We start from the raw sequence: 15,484 nt of genomic DNA on the forward strand, positions 1-15,484 counted from the left end.
GAAAATTAATATGCAGTTTATTGTAGTGAGGGATTGATTGCTTTTGTAAAAGAAAAAAAATCTTTAAAGCTTTCTGAAGTCCTTCCAAAGCACTTGGTTATAAAAACAGGAGCATATAATTTCTCTGAAACAATGTTATTAAATTAAAAACAAAACTTAAATAATTAGATCATAGCAGACCTAAGGATCCTTAAATTGGGCAGACCTAGACTTAAAAGACAGAATATTCAAGTTTCTACTCAGATCTAAGCCTTTATTAGATATCAAAACCAAATGTGCAATGCTGTGCTCAGACCTGAGAGGACCAAGTAAAATCACTCAACTTCAAGAGACTACACTTTTCCTGCCCACCATAAAGTAAGTCCTCAGAAGAAAAGCCCCCCCTTCTGACATCTAAATCCTCTAGGATCCTGTATTGTGCCAGCTCTCCCTGGCTTCTCTGCTCCAGATTAACATGTCTTGATGGTCATATGTCCCACTACAGCAATAACAATTTGAATTTTAGCTCTAAATTAAAGACGACTGCAACAGAATTAGGAGACTAAAAGAACCAGCACCCACATTGTAATCCTTAATCCTGCACTGAGACTTCTGAGCAATCAGGTAAGGTTTAGTTGAGATTAACCTGTTGAGAGCAGAGTACTGCATAAAAAAAATTTATACCTACCAATATATCAGTACTAGCAATAGTACTGAGCCTCAAATACTCAACAGCTCTCTGCTGCAACTCAACATCAGCATTCTTCAGCTGACTGTCACTGCGCAGCACATCTTGAATTGTAGTTTTGATTTCTGGAAACAGGTTCACAAACTTGATGTAGGTAGACAGAAGCAGAGCTCGGGTAGGAACACTACACAGATGAAACTTGGAATGTAGCAAGTTGAACTGGATGAGAGGACTTAAAAGATGAAAAAAAAAATTGTTCAGTTTTTGTAGGTATGATAATCATTACTGTATTATTAGCAAGAGCTGAATGATTTGTTAACTAGCCTTCAGGAAAGCTAGGAATTAAGTTCTTTACAGAAAGCATTATTACTTCAATTCCGTATTTTAGAATGTGTTTTACCTTGATCTTGGATCACCTGCTATCAGATTTCCAAATTCTCCCAAGATGTAGCCACCTACTTTTACAAGATTCTCGTGGCATGCTGGAGCTTGAAGGGCCTGTAACACAGCAATAATCATTGATATGCAATGTATGAAAAAACATCTTTTCTGTCATTTCCATTCCCTCTTTTCTCATCTGCTTTCCTGCAAGAGCAGACCATGGATCTACGCACTACAGAGCACTTAGGAGAAAAACACGATGGGTGGTATGATTTCACAGAAGACTCTAATGTGAGCATTACTTGATTAAGAGCACTCTTAGGCCCATCTAGCAGAACTGTGGACTTTTGATGACAGACAGAGCTCCTTAAGTTTCCCCTGTTACATCATGTGGTGCTTCCCCAATTCTTAGCTCATTTTGAAAGGGAGCTGAAAAGAGTTACTCTCACCTCAAAGACGGTCTTTGCTGCATATCCTTGCACATCATCCCTGTTGATGACGATCTGAATAACTCGGTACCACACTTCTTCACTGACATAGTCACCAGCAATGCGAATCAGATTCAGGATTGTATCCACATACCAGGTGTAATCCACTGCATACTTCTCAGCTAGAATTGCAACCTTCAGAACCTGGGCACACAAAAGAGAACACAGAAGGTTGGCTACAGCTCTGACTACGAGCTGTATACACCTGGTGATGCCCTACAGTGGCCCAGAAGCCTCAGTTTCAGATGCATGAGCTTGTTCACTTGTTCCCACAGGCAAGGTGAAAGGTGAACATTGAAATGCTGTGCCAGAATACAGCAGCTGCCAAGCACATATTGCTTGCCCCATAATGCATTCATATATGTTGTATCTTTGTGGTTTTCCAATAGTGTACCTAAGTGATGAAGAGCAATTTATAAAACATTTTTTGTTTGCTGTAACACTGAGGATCAAATAGGAAATTGGAAACCTATCAAAAAAAGGCAAAAGGAAACTCAAGATAGCAGAGGCAAATAGTGTCACCAAAGCATAGCTGACTTTTTCAAGTCATACTTAGATTTTCTGCATCCTGAAGCAAACAATCAGCTTCAGGGGAGACCCCACACAATTTATTACCAATTGCATTTACTACTCTTAAAAGAACAGGTCAGTATAAGGGAACAGAATGAAATTCTCACCGTCTGCCAAATCAGGGGACATTGCCAACAGCAACCAGACAGCACAAGAGGTAAATCAACGAACACTGCATTTATTCCACATTCACTTCTCCAACAAAGGGACTTCAGCACCTAGCTAAGCTAAATAACTACTGTAAGTACAAGTTTTGTTTACCACCCTAAAAAGGTTTAGGTTGAGTATTTCAACTTTTATCCTATTGGTAGGACAGAGATAGGTATCAGGCCTCTTACCTGATTATAAGGTATTTGTTTTAGACTGAACATTCTCAGAGCATACGAAGTTAAACCTACAAATAAGCATTTACTACTAATTTTTGAAGTTATTGGACAATTGACTAGAGTAGTACCTAACCCTCAGATGTAGATAATGTGTTGGCTCACATAAAATTCACTTCGCTTTCTATATGCGCTGTCCCGAGACCAAGATCAGCTTTTAAAATTCTTAAGTTTCCAAAGTTCCTCCCTTCCCTCTGGATTAGTTTAACCTAAATTCTTTGCTATTAGACTACAAAGTTTGGAGGGGTTTTGTTTGTTTGAGTAGTTTTTTCTGGGTTCTTTCTTTTAAGCCACCATGAAAAGCAATCTCTATCACAGACTATGCAGCATCCCAATTGATAAATGATACTTATAGTGCCAAATCCAGCTATGAAACAAATATTTAAGAAAAACACCAACAGCTTACAATTTCTTCTCTAATGGAATAATCTGCAGTCTCCAGGTAATTGAGCATTTCAGCCACAATCTGCTGGGCATTGCTTCGGTCACACATTGCATACAGGAGATCTACAGCTCTTTGTCGTACACTTACATCTCTTTCAGTCTGCAAAAAGACACAGAGTCAAAGGTCAAGAGGATTTCATCTTTTTTTGGAAAGTACATACAACTTAAGAAATGAAGCTTAGTATAATATACAGTAAAATTTAAAACAAATTAATTTGCATAATTTTTCAGATGCAAAACGAACTCAGATATACCCTTTATATAAGCTGTGAATTTCTTACACTATTTTTCACTTTCAGTCACCTAGGAAATGGTCAGTGGAGACTCAGACAGCTTCCTGCTTTTAAATACTATCATAAAAATTCAAATGATGCAGTTCTGTTTCTGTCGCATACTTATTCAAATTTGTGCAGGTGCTGAAAGAATGGAGGAGTTTGTACAGAACACTTCAGTATTATACAGAGTAGGGTGAGTGGGCCACTATGCACCGAGCAACTGGTACCAGTGCCCACAAATGCACCAATAACTGGCTGAAATTGTTTAATTGTTACCAGGCCAATGAGCATTTAGCTACCTGCAGGTTTAGCGTTGGGCATAGCTTGTAACAACTGAACTCCAGCTAGAACAAATACATACTTTGAACTTAGACAAATGTATAAATATGCTACAGCATGAACTTGGAAGAACACAAAGCATTTAAACATCCAAGTGTGCAAGTAAATTTACATGCAAATCAGTCTTACTCTTTTGACTTCGGCTTTGTCACATAAACATGGCCTGGGAACGTGTCTTTCTGGTTTCTGGTCTTTACAATTCTGCAGTGCAAGCTGATCTGCTCCACCACTCCCCATAAGCTACTACAGTGAAGGAACAGTGTCCAATACCAGCAAGACAGTAATAATACCGCCTTCCCAGGATTCTCAATTTTGAAATTCCACATTTTTAAACAATTATTCATCTTCAGCTACACTTGAGTTGATACCTGTGTTACAGGGGACACAGCTACAGTTATCAGATTTATCAGCAAGGTGTAGAAATCAACAAAAGCTGACCTCTGTAATTGCCAGCACAGCAAGATTTTGCTGGATTGAGGTAAAAAACTGAAGCAGGCTTCAAAGAATAACTCATTTGATCCCTAAGCATTATTAACTTCATTAGGGACGGGGAGCTTGGGGCACTGGGGGAGAGGGCATTAAGGCAGAGGAGAAGACAACACTCAAAACCAGACCACACACTTCAATATTTACCTTCAGTGCATTGATAACTGTTTCTATGTGTGTTTTCACAGCCTCATGTGAGAATTCAGAGCTGGCAAGCGTGCACATGCTTTCCAGTGCTAGGTAACGCAAATTAGTTTCTCGGTGCTGCAAGAACTGACCTAGCTGGTTACAGGCACGGACTAGTAGGTTTGGCTCACTGCACAGAACAGGAGAGAAAGTGAAAGGGTTAAAAGCAACAGGTTTGAGAACACTCAATTCAGAATACTATTGCTGCAGTGAAAATTTCTTTAAATGCCTCGAAGTGTCTGCTAGAATGCTTTGCTAGTGAAATGCAAATTCAGATACTGTGAGCAAATAATCTCTGTCAGATTAGAGCAGTGGGGTCAATACAAAACATCAAATAAAGAAGCAGCAAAACCCAAAGCTACACAGTTCACTGTTCAGTTACACAGCTGTGGTTGTGTTCCAATCTAGCAAGCAACTTCCTATTCTTTTCTCCTCTCCTCCCTCCCCCATTAAAATCTGATTAACTGTTGAAGACAAAGCCCCAGCTTTTCACTTTAAAAACCCCTCTGATAACAGAAGTCAGCTCACCTGTCATGATGTATAATTAAGCTTATTGCCTCAAACAGGACAGCATTCTTCGCATTTGAGTGTTGCACTTTCTTTGACTTGGGTGGCTCCTGTGCTTTGTTGAGGATGGTTTCCAGGCATTCTGTCAGACGGCCACGTACCGCAGGGTCTTCTGGAGAACAAGGAGCCATTGGACAACTTCGTTTGCTCCAAACCCTCGTCCCTACCTTAGGTTTTCCCCTGGCTAAATCTAAATTAACTAAACTATTCTGAGACATTAAAAACATTTACACTCCCCAACACACACGGGAATAGAATGCCAAGTCACACTCCTCCTGAGTGAAAACAAAAGCCAAACACAATCTGCACTACAACATACTTTGAGGCTTTAATATAGTTGATAATATTAATTAATGGTTAAAATGGCAGCTGCCAGTGATTTGTAACATGCACATTAGTTAGACATTTTGTTAAAATTAAACACAAGATAATTCAAAAGGTCAAGTAGCTTAGAGCTACTAGAAACACTCAGGAGTACAAACTTGAGTATCTTTGCCTTAAGACAATGTGCTTGCACTCCAAGCTATGGTAACACTGCAGTGCAGCAGCTCTTTGGAGACAGTGTACTGTGCAAGAGAGATGACCAGAGCTGTGATTTGTGCATTACCTGGAGGTGGATAGCACTGTAACAGCCTGAGAAGTTTCACAGATAGCCAGGGAGCAGGAACAAAGTAGTATGTGTAGTCCTGAAGGTCTGTCGATGCAGAAGTTACAATCTGTAAAACAAACAGCCAGCACGTCAGCTGCTGAAGTTAATCGATTCACAACCTGTAAAGGACTCAAAGAACACTGTAGGTCACCACTGACAGAAGCTTAAAAAACCTGTGTCACTAGCAATGTCTAGTTCAGTAGATTAATTAGGTGCAAGCTGCCACAGTAAAAGCTAAGAATGGAAACCCAGTTTTGCAGATACAGTAGTCCAGGAAGACTCTTCTAAAAAAGCCTAGTTGCTTTTTTAAAGAATAAAGACAACCAACTTATAGCATCAAAGCGTTTAACCAGAAGCTTGACTTTCTCTGTTCCATCAATTTACAGATTCAGCCAACAGTCTGGTGGCTGCTGACAGGTGAGCCTGCAGTTCAAGTAAAAGATGCTAGGATAGGCTGACCTAAAGCAGGACCAACTAACATTTTCAGTAATACCCACACAGCAAAGCAAAAAACAGATAGTATTTCTAGAAGAGGCTTTATATACATAATGAAATGTGATAAGGACTCGATTACTCCTCTTTACAGATTTCTTTTACCCTTTCTAAGTTAACCATGAGTTTGGCACTAAATAACTCTACCATGAGTTTGCTCAAAATAATTCTACCTAATTCTTACTGCTCCATTACAGAACAGCCTTTCACTTCCCTCAGCACTTCATTGCTTTCAAGTATTAGAAAAAATCTTCATATTTGAAAAGAAAGTAAACTGTGACCCACAAGTTATTTGGGTATAAGACTGCATAAAACTCAGTGTAAAACACAATTGTGATGTAGTAGCCTCCCTATCCTTGTACACCTTCCAAAAGGAGGGGGAAAACAAAATCAAACAAAATAGTGACATCAGTTTTCCAGCACTCCACTCATCCTGGCACCTGCTTAACTCCCTAAATCATTTACAGAATATCAGATTTTTATGATTATTAACTTAGCAGCATCTCAAAAGAAGGAATACAAAGGCAATTTGTCTTGTAAGAAGCTTAGATAAAGCTACAGTCTGTATTTTTGAGGGGGTTGTGTGAAGTCTGTAGAATCAATCTTTGATCCAAGCATTCTTTGGTGTTACAGTAACAAAGTGAGGATTACTGCTTGGAGCACAGCAGTAATTAAACCAAGAAAGTTTGGGCAAGGCAACACAGCTTTCTGTCCTGGTAAGTTACAAGCATTTGAAGAGGTTACCTGAAGCACTCACATGAAGTGACACTGAATCATCTTCACATTTAATGGTACAGTAAACTAATCTGACCCTAGAAAGCTGAACAGGAAACTAATCTGATCTAGAAAGCTGAGTAAATTAATCAACAGTGAAGTATTATCAGGGTCATCATTGGACTCACTCTGCTTAATCTAGACACTGCCAAGGAGACTGAAGTCTTAAACTCTTCCGGGTTCTTCTGTGCCAAAGTGGTGATCAGACTTGTAGCTGCAGTAACCACACCCTAGGAAAAAAAGCCCAAAACACAAACAAACCCATGTTCAGTTCTGTATCAGTTTACGATGCTGCCCATCGACACCTTTCAATTCAACCTTTTTTTAATATACAAAAAAATTAGTTTATCCCCATTACAAAGCCCTACATTAAAAAACCTTTTGTTCGGCTAGCAGCTAGACTAATTACACACCTGCAGAATCCAACAGAATTTTCAACAACATGATACTGCCATGCTTGCAGAGCATTTTATGCTACTTTTTGTATTAGCTTTGTCTCATGTTTGGACAGTACATCTAAAATAAGAGAGCTGTATTAAAATTAAGCCTAGACACAAACTGTCTTACTATACAAGAGAAGCATGAGCAGAAGACATTCAGTGCAGCAGATCATTCAGGAAATAATTCTTACAATCCAATATGAGGAGGAGGCTTTGTATAACACAAGCATTGGATATTACTACTATATACTGAAACACTCATCACTGTTGAAGCACAGGTACTAATAGCCTTATTTTCATAAAGTAACTGGACTGGGGTGAAAAGCAAGATCTCTTTTCTAAAGTAATAGCGTTTTTAAGCCTCAAAGTAAGAATGACAGACACCACAGGACAAGGAAGCCTAAGCAAATTACAAATCAAGTCTTGAGTTTTCAGTGCAGATTTAATCTTAAGAGGCCTAGGAATATTCATTTTACACTTATGCTATGTAACTTAGTGTAACAAGGCACAGGATTAATTAATTTACAGCCGGAGAAAAAGAAGAACTTGTACATACCATTCTTCTATCTACAGTGAAACAGTAAACAAAGCTTTATTAAAAATTAATATATACAGCAACTAAAAAAAGACAAGTAACTCCTTCCGTTTTCTTCCCAAAGCCTGAAGACAACAGCAAGCCACTTGTTTGAAAGACTCAAGAAGAAATAAATAGTATATTTAACAGCAGAAGTCACATCATTCCCTATTACACACTAGGCCCAAGAAGCATAATGAAGCTGATTTACCAAATGCTGGTCATTGAGGAGATGCACCACTCGAGATGTCCAGTCTCCCATGGGAACAAGGTCAGGGGAAGTTCTGTATAAACGCAGCAAGCATAAAGCAGCACTTTGCTTCACACTATCCATAGTATCCCTGCAAGACATACATACTGATTTAAAATACAGTGGCTAAGGCACAGCAATATCTGCAGGACAGCTTTATGCCAGGTTTCACACTGACTCAGCATCCCTTCAACAGAAGTTCAACGAAGTCTTACGCCAATGTATTTGTTCTTCTTAATTTTCCCACTAAGTTTAATTAGCCAAGTTTTCAACTGTTATAGAGGCTACTAGACATATGTAACGGTTCTTTATAACTTGGAGTGGCATTTCACATCTTTTTATGAGAATTGAAAGTTCATCTCATCTGATCACAAGGACAAGCTTCTTCCAGGCTGACTGAAATCAGACAGCTCAGATAAACATTCCGGTACCTCATGAATGTGACCAAAGCTGCGTCTCCTGATAGGTCCTGCATGTCAGATGGAAATCATGAACTACTCAACAGCTTCAGCACCTACAGCGAGGATGTAAGGTGGCTGTCACCAAGCAGACAACCCACAAATCTATTCACCTTGCCATCCATCCCTGCTGATGGCACAGAAACGGACTATTTTAAGAGTGGCATGCAACTATTCTAGTTCAGTGAACTCCTTTTCACAAAGTAGCTTATTAAGCATTTTGTGGGATGCACAGACAACAGCTATAAAACATACACAGCACTACCAGTAAAAGTTTTAAGAGGCAGCTTATAATGTGCAATCTTGGTTAAATGTCCAGAAACTCTATATCCTCAGTAGAAGTTCAGCCCAGCTATTCTTCATTAATTTATCAGTTTTCCATGAGATCAAGTTGTACCTCAGTTAAAAACCACAAAAAAAACCCCACAAACCTATTCTTCCCCTGGCTCTAGTTTATATTTAAGCAAAGAGAGGTACACTGAATTTGCAAATGTAACTGATAATGCTCATTCTGCCCTGGTCACTTAGCACAGGCACACAAACATATTTCATATATATTATCTTAGAAATGCAGAAGGAATGAGACCCTGAAGAGCTATCTCAGAAAACATAAACACAGCTCGAAGTTTAAACAAGTCTGACCTGAAGGTGCTGTGCTCCATCTGCGATATTGACACCAAGTGAAATTTTTGGAATTTTTTAAGGTTATCTTATTGAAACTCCATGACTCATCGCTGCAGTATTGTCTCCACTGTGCTACATGGAGAACAGCACCTGGCAAGGGCAGTGGCCTGACATTTGGAGTATTAATACAATTCTTACACCACATGTCACTTTTTATATTTATGTAAGACAGTAGTTATAAAAAGATCCATGCATATTCTAAAAGATTTCAAATCTGTGGGAGTTTAAATGCACTGTTTGCACTCAGACATTTTAAGTTTCAAAATAAATTAGCCCTACAGTCATAGGTCCAACTTTACATTGGTTTAAGTACAGTTTCAGACATTTGCCAGGTCTGTTTAGAAACTTTCAGCTGTACCAAAGTAAGAAAGTTGGTGGTGACTATCTTGCCATCTACACGAATTGCTGTTTACATGGCTGGCAGAGGAAGGAAGAAACGTCACAAATCAATACTGTCACGGTTCTTATGAAGTCAATACATTTACGTAAGATTTTAAGTTTATTTAAAAAATTGTAGTATAAACATCTATTTAGATTCATTTCTTTATTTTTTCATCAGAAGAGGTAAGGAAAGTAGATCATATGCATTTCAGGGGTATTCAGCACCACAGATTTACCCAAAACAAATATCAGATCAGAAGAAGGCTGTAAAAGCCTATTCAAGACACCAAAAGTCTTGATTTTCACGTAGTCTTACACTCCTACAAGCAACTCCACATTCAGGCAAATGCGGAGTGTGAAAAGCACCTACAGCTACTGGAACAGTCATTATACTGCAAGCACAGGGCTGCACAGCCCAAGCTATGAAGGTGCTGCAATGGAGCCAAGTTGCTGAGAAGTTTATCGGTGCTGTGTGTGCAAGAGGCCCGTGGCACCTACCCAGCCACGAGAATTTTGGGGATCTCTCCAGCGAACGCCTCTGCCATCTCGCGGCTGCCCACGTTGGCGATGCAGTGCAGAGCCAGGCCCATGAAGGTGGGGTTCCGGCTGGCCAGGTCGTTCTTGATGGCGTTGTTTATCAGGCGAATGAGCTCGCTGTTGGAGTTCACCAGCACGGAGATGAACAGATAGCCCTGTGAGCCACAGCATGGAAAATCTACTTTAGCTGACTTCATTCATCGGGGCATTAACAGGAAACATGGTTTCTTTGACACATACTTCTCTCCAATACCATGTGGGCAGAAATGGTTATCTAGACAGAGCAAAGGCTAGAAAGATTAAGTTGATTTAACAAAAATGAGTAAGTTCAGCATTACCCTAACTATCTGGTTTTAAGTGTTTTCTCAGTCTATTCTGGCACGTACTCAAAAGGCCATTTCAGATGAATGAGGACCAATCAAGACTATGCTTATTATTCAAATACTAATAAATTACATGCACCTGATAAACACAACCTTACCTAGGGAGATGGAAAGAGATATTTGGAAAATTAAAAGTTTACTTACCTTTTAATGCAAGACTCGAGGCAGTTTCTTAACAAGAGTAATAATTTTATACAGAATGCACATTTTTTGCAACTAGTTCCAGACTCCCTGTGCACAAAGGTGTTTAGATTTCAGAATCGTTCCTAGAGCCAAAATAAGGCTTTAAGCCAGGGCAGGGGGAATGAAGCAAAATTCTTTACAGACTCCACAGCTGAGGCATGATATTAGACAGACCAGCTTATCTTTTATAGAGCCCAAGTTACTCACAATTTGTTTCTCTGTGTATCTGTTGGAACTGAGCAGGTTTACAGCCTCCATGTGACCAAAGTCAATGTCATGCCCGAGCAGAAAGATGAAGAGTAGTTTGCAGACATATTTTTTCTTACTGTAACCATCCAGAGCCTTATCACCTGAAAAGCAAGGAAACAAACAAGAATTAAGTCTATGTTGAGGTTTTACCTGGTTACCTAGTGATAATTCCATCTACCATTATCTGTAACCTAAAGGATGGTGATGAAAAAATGGTCAGGAAATAATGCTATCATCTAGTCCTTGAAGTATCCTGCAGTGTCCTTAGAGTATGTACTTACTAAGAGGCAGCAGAACCATGTTCACTCCATTTTGATCTTCCCGCTTCAGTTAAGAGCATTTATGTTTTCCATACATGTTCTCCTCTTAAACCAATTATCAAACCTTTATCTCAGTAAAAGCATTAACATACTTTTCCAAGTGCACCCCTGACAATAGCAGCAAAAAAAAAAAAAAAAAAAGGCAACAGCAAGTTGTTTTAGAAAGATCAGGTGACAACGGTCTATCCCAAAGACTCAAAGAAATACAAGAAATGAAATTACCATGAGAACTTTAAAGGTTTTTGTAAAATTACAAGTATTCACAAGTATTCCAGTTTTAGAAGAAAAATGCACCATAAATAGGTTTGGCCATATGTTGCAGTACTGCTGACTTTACAAGTTTGCAGATGCAACATAGAGCAGTGCAGCTTCCAGTTCATCGGGAAACCATTGCTTTTTATAAAGTGAAGAGCTACATACGAACGTAACTCTGTGTTACATTCTCTCTCTACCTCAAATCGGGAAATAAAGGGGTATCCAGTAAACCAGACTGCTGGATAGTTCAGTCAGGGTACCAAAATTTTGATATATACTGCTGCCTAAAGGGCTATATAAGCCCCTTTGCCCCAGCATTCTGGGCCCAGAATAACTGATCTGTCACATCAAGTGTCTATTCCTTAGTGATGGGCAAGTTCAGCCAGAACAGCACTGCATACACTAAAGCTTCAGTAAGATATCCCTTACTCACTGCCCTTGCCAGTAAAAGCTCTAAGCTGCCTTTTTATTTTATATTTAGCTACCTATTACATAAATCTGAAGTTAAAAAAGAATCTTAATAGTACAGAAGTTGCTCCTTCTTCCTTCTCATGAACTGATACAGAGGCATAATAAATTTGCCAGGCTACATGAATCTACAGTTCCCCTGGATTCCCCACTACATTCACAGACTGGACAGAAACCAAGGAAACCTTACCACTTCTAAACTAAGAGTTAGTGAAGGAACGAAGACTACCATCTGTGTTTGAAGACATGTAACAGTGAACCAACAGGAAGCATACTGGCCCACTGAAGTACACAATGCTAAAAGGTTATGTCTACAGGCTGCAACTATGCATTTTGGGAGTTGCTTTCTATTTTGACCCCAAAAAGTCTTCTACTTAATCTTATTTAAATTAAGATAAATTGAAGTAAATCGCTGCTATTTTAATGCAGACAGTGATACCCTTCTAATTTGGGTTTTTAGGCACCAGTTGAGTTTTTTTAACTGGCACAGACAGTGCATCAGTTGTCAACAAAAAAACTTCACCTTAGAGCTATTTTTATGTTGAGCAAAGAGGAGTCATCTTCAGGTCCACACTATATAAGCCAATATATGTCACATTTTACTTCAATACAAGAAGCAGCATTACTGAAGATACCCATGGCAGTGAAATCCTGCTATACTGCATCCTGTCAACATCCTCTGACAACAGCCAGCTCTGCAGAAAGCTGCCTAAAAACATGTTTTCTTCAAGCCATTCTTACAGTTTGCTGCCATAAGGCCCTTTTCCTGCTGAGTCAGCAAACAAATGTAGGGAATTTTGTTTTCCTAGACATCAGGATTACTGTCAGAAGAACTAGAGTGAAACATCCAGTGGGAAATATTTTTTCCCCCTTCTTTGGAAGCAATATGGCCCAGAGGAAAGCGAAGATAATCAACCATGTCTGCCCATCTGCTGTGACCTTCAAACTATGCAGTAAGCAGCAATGGAGTATTCTGCATAAATACTTCCTGTTATACTATTCTCCCAATAAAAGGGGACTCAAGCAGAAGCCTCTTCCTATCCCACCATGGCAGATCAAAGATACCTTTCCTTAGGAGAAGCAAGGAAAAAAGATCCAAAACAAAACACAGGAAAAGGCAGTGACAGCTTTTATTTTCTAGTATTTTTTCAGCTGCTTAGGAAGAGTTTCTACAAACTCTTAAGATTTGATTTTATTCGGTCACTGACATGAGATCCAGGAGAAAAAGAAATAATCAGTGAATAAACCAGTGGGGCTTTACATTACCTAGCAACAAAAACCATTCCAACTCCTGACAAAGCACCTCTTCTAGGGGACCAATGAAAGAAATGGTGATGATCAATACCATTAACAGACACTACTATGACTCACAGAAGGGGGCACTAAATGAGCTGAATCCATTTTAGTCAGCCTAACTCTAGTGGGCAAGCTCTACGTAATTGAGGATTTACTGTGGTATTAGATAGCATTAATATCATTAGTTGCTTCTCTGAGATTCAGATACGCCAAAAGACATCAAAGTAACTTCCACATGAACTTCACCACAAGTGAAGAGACCCTAACCAGTCTCGAAGACCAAATTCCCAGCAGGTCAAGAGGCTGAACTGCAGCTGCCTGTTAGTGTACAATCCATCAGTAATATACAAAAAGTTAGAATTATTAAATCTAATCTCTTATATTCTCCAATGACTGGTGTTGACCCTGTGATATCAGAAGGGAAGAGGGAATACAAAATGCTGCACCCCAACGGCTTAACAAAGAACATAAGCAGATGAAAATATGTATAGTTTAAATCACATCAACTTTCACAACAAACTGTTGGTCAGTCTGGCAATTCCTTTTTTAGGTTTATGACTCAGCTATTTAAAACATAATATCCTTCCAAGATACCAGTATTTTAAGAGCACAGATTAGCAAGGTCCTTGGATCTCAGAGTATTTGAAGAATTTTTGATAGAAGCTATGCCATGCAATCAGGCACAAAACCTAACACTATCCTACTAACAAGCAGCTTCCTTCTCTACCATGTGGTATCAAAGAGAAGTATTGTAAAATCAGGACCTGAAACACCTTTTCTGAAGACAGAAAAAATGCTACACTGATTGCTTTCAAAAGCTCCTATTCCTTATACACAGATCTGAAGGCAGTGTGACAGCTCTCAGGCAAGCTTATAAACTAGGCCAAGTCAGAATTCCTACAGCTCTTCCTCAATATCTTATTAGTTCCCAGCAATAACAGAATATTGGGGGGAGTTAAAATTTTTATTATTTAATTATATAAGCAATTCGAAAAAAGAGCACTTCAAATGTCTCGCAGTAGTTGTCCAACTCCACCTGTTTTTGCAAAAAGTCTGTGACTCAGATTATTGAAATTTTAACTATTCCTCTGCCATCCATGTCGCATTTACCAAAAGTTCTGAAGGTTCTATTTTAAACATTAATAACAAGTCTCATTGCTTGCGTATATGCCAAAATAGTACAGCTTCCCCCAGTCCCAAGCAAACATCCGAACAAGAGCAGAAGGAAATGTCACATGTTTTGTTATCTTTATTGCAATACACAATCATTTCTTTTAACTCAGCTCATTTTCAAATGCTTTCGGGAACATTTGCAAGTGCTGCAAATCAAGTCAGCAGAAACAGGAAGGATCCACAATACATGTCAGCAGGTTTTGAGCACAGTGGGCATTTCAAAGGCTACTTGCTTTCTCTGAAAATTTTATTAGTCATTTTACTAAGAAAGAAATTATTAAGCTGATTAGCAATGAGTACTATTAAGAAATAATTACTGCTTCCGAATTTCTGTGTTTCACCTGCTCAGTATTTCAACACAGAAGTTTTGGTTCCCATTGCTCGTACATATCTTTCACACAGCCCTCAGAAAAGAAAGAAGCAAGGCAAGAAAGTATTCTAAGACCCTTTGATTCTCAGGCAGCAGCTTCCAGTTCCAGTTTGGAATATAAGTTAAAAATCAGCACCTGCTTTTCAATTTAACTTAGTGTACTTAAAAGCCAGTGTGCTGCACTGTTAGTGAGCCCAGTGAGAGGGGTCAGGAAAGCAGTTTAGTCCTTGGGATGTTCACGGGGGGTAGATAAGGAAGCCTGACAAGTCTGATCTCGCTAGCTTTCACATGGCTGATTGCTACCTTAGAATCTTAGCTTTTAAAACCACAGTAATGGCTTCTGCAAAACAGAATGGAAAACACTGTTTCTTTGCTTCCTTCCTACACTGACCTCTGTTCATGCAGCTGGCAGCAAGCCAGGGATATACTGTATCAGAAGGCCACTACTAGCTTAGAGGCTAAGGAAACTGAATTTGATTTTTATGAATGTAGCTACACTTCGAGACAAGATCCGTATTTCTTTAGAAGTGACAGTCCAAGCCCTCTACATCAAACAAATGCTGAATATCTGTGCCAAACAACCCATACAAATCCATAAACTAGTATTTATTTACCATACTACTAGAACCAGAACAAAGATCAGCCCTACAACTCAGGTCATATTTGAAGCCTGATTTTACTTCCAAAAATTCAGTATGTCACTGAAGACACTTTATGATTTTACTGCGTGATTGCCTTGACACGTGATCAGAAGACAGTGGG

General features: G+C 39.1%; 1 protein-coding gene across 5 annotated transcripts in view; it reads right to left on the reverse strand.

The window, feature by feature from the left end:
• AP2A2 (adaptor related protein complex 2 subunit alpha 2) overlaps nucleotides 1-15,484 on the reverse strand; it is a 43,106-nt gene that overhangs the window by 10,220 nt on the left and 17,402 nt on the right. For 3 of the 5 annotated variants that reach the window (XM_066320969.1, XM_066320967.1, XM_066320970.1), the window contains exons 3-13: nucleotides 10,799-10,941; nucleotides 9,987-10,180; nucleotides 7,927-8,056; nucleotides 6,830-6,931; nucleotides 5,394-5,502; nucleotides 4,748-4,898; nucleotides 4,181-4,349; nucleotides 2,896-3,033; nucleotides 1,498-1,680; nucleotides 1,068-1,165; nucleotides 668-899 (exon numbers count right to left, since the gene is read on the reverse strand). In XM_066320969.1, the coding sequence (XP_066177066.1) occupies nucleotides 668-899; nucleotides 1,068-1,165; nucleotides 1,498-1,680; nucleotides 2,896-3,033; nucleotides 4,181-4,349; nucleotides 4,748-4,898; nucleotides 5,394-5,502; nucleotides 6,830-6,931; nucleotides 7,927-8,056; nucleotides 9,987-10,180; nucleotides 10,799-10,941 (1,649 nt within the window). The remainder of the gene's footprint in view (nucleotides 1-667; nucleotides 900-1,067; nucleotides 1,166-1,497; nucleotides 1,681-2,895; nucleotides 3,034-4,180; nucleotides 4,350-4,747; nucleotides 4,899-5,393; nucleotides 5,503-6,829; nucleotides 6,932-7,926; nucleotides 8,057-9,986; nucleotides 10,181-10,798; nucleotides 10,942-15,484) is intronic. The other 2 variants (XM_066320968.1, XM_066320971.1) reach the window with 1 other exon arrangement.

Source organism: Sylvia atricapilla, chromosome 6, assembly GCF_009819655.1.
Source record: "Sylvia atricapilla isolate bSylAtr1 chromosome 6, bSylAtr1.pri, whole genome shotgun sequence".
Lineage (NCBI taxonomy): Eukaryota > Metazoa > Chordata > Aves > Passeriformes > Sylviidae > Sylvia > Sylvia atricapilla.